Source organism: Curcuma longa, unplaced genomic scaffold, assembly GCF_044706935.1.
Source record: "Curcuma longa cultivar G26 ecotype Majalengka, Jawa Barat unplaced genomic scaffold, ITB_CL_G26_1.1 contig_12906, whole genome shotgun sequence".
Classification (NCBI taxonomy): Eukaryota; Viridiplantae; Streptophyta; class Magnoliopsida; order Zingiberales; family Zingiberaceae; genus Curcuma; species Curcuma longa.
The window spans coordinates 274-10,020 of NW_027429288.1; the positions used below are offsets into that span (position 1 = coordinate 274).

General features: G+C 33.7%; 1 protein-coding gene across 1 annotated transcript; it reads left to right on the plus strand.

The window, feature by feature from the left end:
* Window positions 1–425: 425 nt before the first annotated feature.
* LOC141815954 (uncharacterized) lies at window positions 426–1,976 on the plus strand (the record flags this gene model as incomplete). The annotated part of the gene is made up of 2 exons (XM_074703813.1): window positions 426–1,518; window positions 1,648–1,976. Coding segments are annotated over exons 1-2 (1,230 nt in total), but the record flags the coding sequence as incomplete, so codon positions are not given.
* Between the last annotated feature and the right edge of the window lie 7,771 nt (window positions 1,977–9,747).

Genomic DNA, 9,747 nt, shown 5'->3' on the forward strand with positions numbered 1-9,747 from the left:
ATTGATCTAATGGATCACTAAAATAGTAGCGCCAGAATTTACGATTTTGAAGTACGTTAAATCATTTTATTTCTGTAATACAAAACAGTTGCTAAATTAGTTTTAATTAAAATAATTTAAAATAAAGCTCTATTTCTTTTACACAGGTTTTTTTTTGTCTAATTATATAATATAATTTATTAGACATTTTAAAATCATGTTTACATGTCAAAATGATTTTTTCCTTCCCTCTACGTGAAAGTCAAAGGATTAGGGCTCCTGATCGGATAGGGTTGTCGGATCCAACAATCGCTTCCGGACTCCAAATCCCTTCATCAAATCGCGCCGAATGGCTCCCTTCCGGGTCCGTTTCTGTCTTTCTTTCTTTCTCTCCCCCATGCTTACCTTCTTCTTCTTCTTTTTTTCTTTCCTTTTTGTCTCTCCGTCTTGCAGGCGATAGGGAGGAGAGCAGAGAAGGGGCCGTGGCGTGTCGATAGCAAGGGGCGCAATCTTCCTGCCGCCGTCGTCCTCTTCCACAGTGAAAAAGTTGGAAGATCTCTTACTGCTTTCTTTCGCCAGATCTCCGTGATTTGATGTTCCTGGCTTTCTTCTTCTGAGGCAATCCTTCGATCCGGACCATGAAAGGGCGGTCCCAGCGGCTGCCCCAGGCGGAACCCTCGGTCGACTGGGGAGACGGTTCCTGGACCGTCGACTGCTCCTGCGGCGTCACGTTCGATGACGGAGAGGAGATGGTAAGCTGCGACGAGTGCGGCGTCTGGGTGCATACTCGTTGCTCCCGTTACGTCGGCGGTGAGGCCTCCTTTGCTTGCCACAATTGCAAGGCCGCCCGCAGGCTCCGCTCCGCTCGTAATTTGGCAGCCGCCAACGAGGAGGAGGAGACCGAGGTCGCTCGTCTCCTTGTCGAGCTCCCCACCAAGACGGATGCCTACCCTCCTCCGCCCCCACCTCCGCTCCCGCAACAGTCCCAGGTTTCTGGAGCCACCCCTAACCGGCGACGCTTTTGGGGACAGATTCCCCTCGAGGATCGCGTCCATGTGCACGGAGTTCCTGGAGGTGAGCCCGGCTTGTTTGGGGGTCATTCGACGGTCTTCACGTCTCAGCTTTGGAAGTGCACCGGCTACGTTCCCAAGAAGTTTAATTTCCGGCACATGGAGTTCCCTGGCTGGGAGGAGGATGAGAAAGAGGAGAAAAAAGAGGAGACAAGCAAGAAGGACGGTGAGGAGGTTGAGAATCCAGCCAACAGAGGAGCTGATGTACTGTTCTCCCTATCCAAGGAAATTATTCCTTACGTCCCGGTGAAGAAATTTGGTTCCGCTACGAAACGCGAAGAAAGAAAAATCCCCACAGGCAGCCGCTCTCTTATCTCCAGAAATAAGGATAGGAGCAGGGTTAGGACATTTGGGCAAGCTAATCTTGCCAAGAAGAGGAGGGAGGAGCCTAGAGAAGCAAAGGACTGGAGCGGGAAAAAGAAATCGACAAGTATTGCTGACAAAATTGTTGGTGAAAATAAGAGGCAAGGTTGGTAGCGTATTTGTCCTTTCCTTTTTGTTGCAGCTGGCATATGTTAGTTTGATGCTAATGCTTTTCTTGTGATGCTTCCCTTTCTTGCTTATGTTATTGTATCGTTAGGTTCTGTTCATTTTGCAGGTACAAAAGCATTTGAATTCTTCAAGGACAAGGATCTCCACCTTGAAGAAGCAAGCAATCCAGATCCAAAAAGTGAGGATAAAAATGTAGATATACCCTTGGGACCCAGTTTTTCTGGTGAGCCCAAAATATTGGATTATATTGACAAGCCTAAGCACCTACAAACTAACAGTAATACAGAGATATCATCTGACCACAAGATGAGTGAAGGGACCATGATGGGAACACAGGTGAAGGCTGAGAAACTCGATGAGTGGGAAAATTCTTCTAAATTTGATTTCACCTCTCGATGTGCTGTAACTAACATCACAACATTGTGTGTTGATGAGGTACCCATACCGCTTATATTCATTTGAAATTATTTTGTTGGAAGTTATAAATATTTTTCATTCTAATGCTAGTTTTCTTCAACTACATGCCCTTGCATATAAGTGCGCTGTACCTATATAAATCACTGTTAGTAAAATATTGAATGCAAAATGAGATAATGTATGTGTCTCAAAGGAATCTTGAAAGATGAAAAAAAAAACAACTGAAAATTAGCTAAGGACCTAAGAGAATCGGCAATACATAGTATGCCATTTGGTAGCAAACCATAAAAGTCTTGGCCTTACCTTAAATCAGCAAAACCAACTAATTTTAATGATTTTTTTTGCTCTTTGTGTTCTATGGAAACTTTTAAAAGGGAGTTATGCTAAGTACTTAAAATTTTATACATTGATTGTAGATATGGTATCATGAGAAGGCAAGCAAATATCATTAAGAAATGAAACTTTAAAGGAGCATTATAAGAAAACAATCAACTTATCCCCATATGCATTGTAGTCTCTTAACTTTATAAATTGAACTACCAATTGAGAAGATATGTTCACAGAGAGTTAATTTCTTAATATTGAGCATTTCAAATAAAAAACTTAGAAGTTCAAAAGTACAATGATTAAATTGTTAAGTGGTTAAAAAATAGGAGAATTTTTAGTATTTGACTACTTTTATGTAGAAAAATAACGTGTTGAATGTTATATTACATATTAGAGAAACATGCTATGCTAGAGTTGCAAGTTAGAGTGAAAAACATTCTATTTGTTGGAATCACAAGCACTACTATCTTTTACAAATGGGATTATAATGGGACAATCGAATGAGAGGAATGCTATCTTATTAACTAATCATGACTTAATTTAGTTTTGTAATATTTGTAGCGATAAATATTACACATGCCTTTTATTACTGGTCCATATTGAGTGTCAATATAATATTGCTGCATGCTTGGACTCATATTGATACCAAGATATGAAATCTCTTTCCAAGCCAAGAGTTTGACCCCGAAACAACACAGTGCTGGCACATGTAGTTGGAGGTATTGACGAAGAGGAAGGAATCATGGTGGTGGATAAGAAGAAGAAGCTAAGAGAAAAAGTATAGAATCGGGATACTGAATAGGTGTGTCTCCCCACGAAAGGTTTGTACCTTGTGGCTGTCATGGAAGGCTTGCATGTTCAAAGGAAGTTCTATGTTGAGGAAGCCTTGTGTGCCTTTGAAAAAGCCTTCAACTATGTCATCGTCATTGTGAAAGCTTCACAGGGGCTCTTACCAACTGATACATAATGAGAATTTAAACCCCAATGGACATTGGAGAAAAAAATATAAACCATAAAGTGGTTTTATTCAGGATTAATCTGACAAGAATTTTAAGTTATTATAAATCGATTGTGGATATGAGTTCTTGTTAGCGATACATAGGCTTATTGAGAAAGGAGTTCTTGGATTATTTAGTGTTGCTATATTTTCAATCACATTTTAAAAAAATTTTTGGTGGAAAATGTATATTTGTGAATTTTGTGGATATCATTTGAAAATGAGTAGTTCAAATAAAAATTGAATTGTCCATTTATTTTGAAACTTGCAACCTATGGATGAAGATATTTTGATAGAAATCATATTTGATTCTTCAGAAGAACTAGAGTCTAATTGAGACCATACTGGTTCTGCAGAAGAACTAGATCTGATTCTTTTATAGATTGCATTAATGTTTATAGGTTTCACTGAAGCTCTTCAAACAGAATGGATAGAAAAGGCAAGCAATTGTCTTTAGGAAGTGAATTTTATTGTCGAGTGGAAAAAATGATGAATAATACTCTCCTAGTGAGTCGCTAGCAGTCATATACTATGTGATATTAATTGGAGCATAGCTTGTCTAAGAGTTAGTATCACTTGCATGAATTATAGACATTGAAAAATCTGATATTGTAGCCATGGGGATCACAACTTGCCATGCACACCTTTGGATTTTGTCAAAAGTTACATTCTAGAGGCAATTCTTATAGAACTTAAATCTATATTAGGGACTTAGCACCTTCACGAAATGTCTTAATGGTGAGTAATTGGAGCATATTGAATGTTGATATAAGTGATCTTAGATTAATTCATATGGACCTACTAGAGATGTTAACTTTGGCATGTGCTATGATCATTAAATTGTGTTTCTCCCAATTATTTGGTGTCAACTACGTAAATATTGTCTCTCCATTGAATATGATGCAAAGTTATAATACTAGTAATATTAAACAAATCAATTAAACCATTGCTTATTTTATCAACTAAAATTTTCTTTCATCTTCTTTTACCTAAACCATTTCTTATTACGTTAACTAAAATTTTCTTTCATCTTCTTTTACTTGTTATGCCTTTCACCCTAATCTATTTAATTTTTTCCTACTTATATATGTATATATTAAGATCAGTGAATATGTTCATACTATCTCAAGGAAGGGTTTTCTCATTTTATCATCTATTGGAGCTACATGGGATTATTGATGGACAATATAATTTCTATCATATCTTTGTCCATATTCATATTAGCATTTACATCTTTGCTACATTAATCTCTTTTTTTTGTATGTATTATTTAGTGATAGCTCAATACTTCCATTATAATCTTTAGTCATACTATTGTCTAATTTTCCTTTCATCGTAATGGTAGCACACACAAGTCTTTTTTTCCCCTACCATCCATTTGTTATGCTATTAATAATATCTTTGCCGATATTTTTTTTAATGAATAATAGATCTAAATTATGGAGAACCCTTACTAGCAGAGTTGGTACCTAGGTGGTAGACTTGCATCAATGATATCATCACCGATATTTTTAATGAAAAATAGATCTAATTTATGGAGAACCCTTACCTGAATTTCATATATTCAGTTTTAGTTCTTTTTAAATATTCATTTTCTAATGATGTTCTCAAATACGATCCAGCAGAGATGTTATCTTGAATATGATAATTGAGACTAACATTTAGGATCTCTCACTTGCCAGAATTTCATATTTTTTAAATGGAAATAGTTCTAATTTATGGAGAACCCTTACCAGAATTTCATTCATTCAGTTTTAGTTCTTTTAAATATTCATTTTCTAATGATTTTCTCCACAACTCAAGCTTTGAGTTTAATATGTTTCCACTCTGATTAATCAACATAATGTCATATGCAAATTACATACTCCAAAGATGTTATCTTGAATATGATCATTGAGACTAACATTTAGGAACTCCCACTTCAAAACCATTTGTCTCACTTTGAGTAACTTTATCTTTAGTCACTAAGTTATTATACATGTAATTTATAACATTAATAGAATTATTCGATATTGATTTCTTCTCTAACAACTGTCTAGGAATTGAACCAAATATTTTGTTTTCCTAAGTCAATAAATCATATGCAGCCTTCTTTTCTTAATAATTTTAATTAGTCCCTATTGAAATATGGCCTATGGCTATTGTTTGAGACATGAAATTAATTCGATTCTAAAAAATATTTGACTCTTACCTTTCTCTTAATAATTTTCCCCAAATGTTTTATAGTACTGCTCACCTTTTTTTTTTTTTGTAGATTAATGTTAAACAAAATTTATTCTGTTTTTCTGGTATCTTTTCAATTTTCAAATTTTTGATAAATATTTAAGCAAATTTTATCTCCATCTCTTGTACGGTCTCAGACTTGTGAAAAGAGTATAATCCAACCTTACACCTTTCATTTGTTGAAGTTTCTTAACTTCTTTGATCTAATTTAACCAAACAAATTCATGTTTTTTGAAGGTAACAAAATTTATACTCTAAAATTAATGTTTTTTTATAGAGTCTTCATACAATACTGATTTTTTTTGCAGCTTCCATTAATTGTTTTGTGATAAAGAAGAATCACTATTTTTCATCTTTTATGTGTTCATGTAAATTTCCTTTCCCTAGTTTTGTCAATTCAAAAATATCTTTCTTCTCATTCTTTGTTCAAAGATCATCACACAAATTGTCATATGATAAATTTTGCTATGTTATTAACTTTTGTCTCAAGTCCAGTTTAGATATTTTATACCTATTCAATTCATATTTTCTTCATTTCTAAAGTTTAGCCAATATTAAACATGCCTTCTTAAATTATTAGCCTTTTGTACCTCCTCACATCACCACCAATTCTCTTTGTATGGTACACATTTACCTTTTGATATTTCAAGATTTGATTTTGCCATATTTTTTGAATGAAGTTTGACAAAATATCAATATTCTTAAACTCTTCATTTCAAATTCCTTTCTTCATCTTATCTTTTGGAGGCCATATCCTTCTTCTAAAACTTGAATTTTTTTCCTTTTACATTTTCTAAGATTTATATTTATTAGTTAGTATTGAGCAGTTAAATGTTCTCTAAATGTTTAATTACAATTTTTTGTATATTTTTATCCATCTTTTCGCTAAGGAAAAATTATTTGACTCGACTATTGGTATTCTTGAAGGTTATTAAAAGTTCATCTTTCATCTTAAAATAAGTGATAACAATTCTAAGATATAAGATACAAGAATATCTAAAATTGTGCATCCTCTTCTTTTCTTTCCTTATATTCAAATTCTTCATGCACATCTTTATATTCTCAATAGGCTAGTACTTGGACATTTAGTTGCTCATTTGTTAGAATCAACTTTAGGATAATAATTGTCTCCATCTTAAATTTGACATCCTTATTCTTACAATTGTTGTCTGATCTAACATAATGCCTATTCCTCATTCAACTTTATTTTGCAAACCAGATTCAAAACATGCATTGTCTATTTCTCAAGCCTTTTACCCAACCTACTCATTTTTTTAACAGTATATTTTGTTTATTTTTCTCCTAATCTTTGCATCTAGCGATTCCAGTTTTTTCTAAAGTGCTCTTACATTCCAAATTGCTTACCTAATCTTTCAATTACTGCCAACTTTTTTATTCACATTCACGATAACAATGCAAGAACTGTTTGTCCTTCAGTATCACAATTGCACATTGATGGGATGGATCACTCTTGGGTAGCCTTGTAGTCCACCCTTTGCATATTAAGATACTGAGGCAGCTAAAGCCCCTTGATTCATTTAAGGAAGAGGACCTAGTGATATAATAAATACAGTTATGATTCACACTTAAAGATTTGACATTTTAATACTAGTTGTCAAAGTTTAATGCCTGTCAATTTTGGTTACATTTGGAATATACATCCTTGCTATTTTTTATTAGTGGTGAAAAGCCTTTTTGAGAAATAGTAAGAGATCTCCTGGCCTCCTATACAGTCCTGCTAATGAGAATCCTCCCCAATGTTGAATAAGTTGTTGAGTGACATTCCTTGTCACCTTTTAAAATTGATGGTTATGATTTTATGATAATGTGAGAGATTTTCATTCCATGTTGATTAGGAGATCAAATTCAATGAACAATGAAGACCAACAATTCTATCTATCAATGATAACATGGACAAGATTAAGAAGGCTACAAGACTACATCATGGTCTCAAATCTCAAGCCATTCCGCCGGACTTGACTGAAATTAATATTTTATGTTATGATTGGAACACGACATTGAGTAGCACATGAGGTTTACCAAGTGCAGCAAGGTCCCAAAAGTACCATGAAGTTTTACAAAGGATTTGGTAGTAAAAAATCAATCTCCTCGGCTCACGAAGAGATCCACCAAGTGAGCCTGGAGGGGGACTCAAATGAGGGCGCCCGTGGTTTTAATTGCAATTTGTCGCATTCTAGATGCCATCATTGTTGACCTAGATGTAACATATGAGTTTCAATGTCAAGACTCGAGACAAAATAGGATTTTTTACACACATAACCTAAGTTATAAATTTATTATCACCAAAAAAAGATATAAAATTATAATTATGATTATAAAATTGATGGTTATGATTTTATGATAGTGTGAGAGATTTTCATTCCATGTTGATTAGGAGATCAAATTCAATGAACAATGAAGACCAACAATTCTATCTATCAATGATAACATGGACAAGATTAAGAAGGCTACAAGACTACATTGTCTCAAATTTAATGTTTTATGTTATGATTGGAACACGACACTGAGTAGCACGTGAGGTTTACCTAGTGCAACAAGGTTCCAAAAGTACCATGAAGTTTTACAAAGGTTTTGGTAGTAAAAAATCAATCTCGTTGGCCCACGAAGAGATCCACTAAGTGAGCCTGGAGGGGGACTCAAATGAGGGCACCCGTAGTTTTAATTGCGATTTATCGCATTCTAGATGCCATCATTGTTGACTTAGATATAACATATGAGTTACAATGTCAAGACTTGAGATAAAATTGGATTTTTTACACACATAACCTAAGTTATAAATTTATTATCACCAAAAAAAGATATAAAATTATAATTATCTATAATTTCTATAATCGAAATATAATTATATGTTATAAGTAAATAAAGTTTAAGCTATAACTAATTTAGTAGATAACAATTTAATTAATTACTACTATAATTTATAACTGATAAGTAATAATTATAAAATTTTATAAACAACAATTTAACTATTTATTATTATTTTTTTATTTTTATACTAGGTATTTAGCTTAGACTAACTAATCTTGGTGTGGATGGTCCGATTCCATATTCTGTCCACCAAGTAAATCTAGGCAGCAAGGTGGCTCCTGATGTGGTGCCTCAGTGTCACTAGTTCAAACGCCGTATGCATGCACTGCGTGGGTTTTGAACCCTAGTTTGGGAAAAACATCCTACCTCTTACCACCACATCATGCCCTGGGAAGCAACTATTTATTGTTAGTGTTTATAAGTGATAAGTAAATAATAATTATTAGCAATTATAATTACAAGGAAATTAAAAGCAAATAATTAGTTATAATTATAACTAAATAATGTTGGTTCAATTATTCTCCAAATGAATTTGACCAAGTGGTTTTGATAACTTTGATAAAGGGTTTGAGTTATGGTAACGTTGTGTTTGATGATGAAATTTGTCAACTGTGTAGGTGCAGAATAATTCATAGGTATTGCAGGTGCAGTAGGTTGAAAAGTTTAAATAGGTAAGGTTGACTAGATAACAAATTTAGCAAGGGTTAAATTAGAGTAATGTTGTATTTGCTAATGAAGCTGGTTAAGTTTGTAGGTGCAAAATAGTTAACAATTACTACAGCTGTAGTAGGTTAAAAGGTCCAAATAGGTGAAGGCGACTCTTTTACACTTGAATTTCAAGATTTTGGTTATTTGCTCCTCTAGTCGCCATGATAGATCCTACAAATAATTATAATACAAGTAAATCACTAGCAAATTATAACAGCAATTAAATAATTATTTATAATTAAATTGTTAATCATAAATTATTTTATACAAAGTAAAACTAATCCAAAGATATAATTAATAAGTCTAATGATAGAATATATGAAATTTAAATTTAGTAATGGTAGACTAGTAAGATAATTTTTAAGATAGGAGATGATGAGTTATTGAAACTTGTAAGTATTTAGGATTATTTCAGCAAAAAGATGTAGAGGTTGATAGAGATGTTTTATATAGGATACATCAATATGATTGAAATGGAAGAGAGCGTCAGAAATGTTCTGTGTGATCATAAGATACTTCTAAAGTTTAAAAGAAGGTTTTATAAAATGACGGTTAGATCTGCTATGTTATATGAAGTTGAATGTTGGACTATAAAGCAAGTTCATGAGCAAAAGATGAGAGTCACAGAGATGAGGATATTAAGGTGAATGTGCACACATACAAGAATGTTAGGTTATAAAGCGAGCTCATGAGCAAAAGATAAAG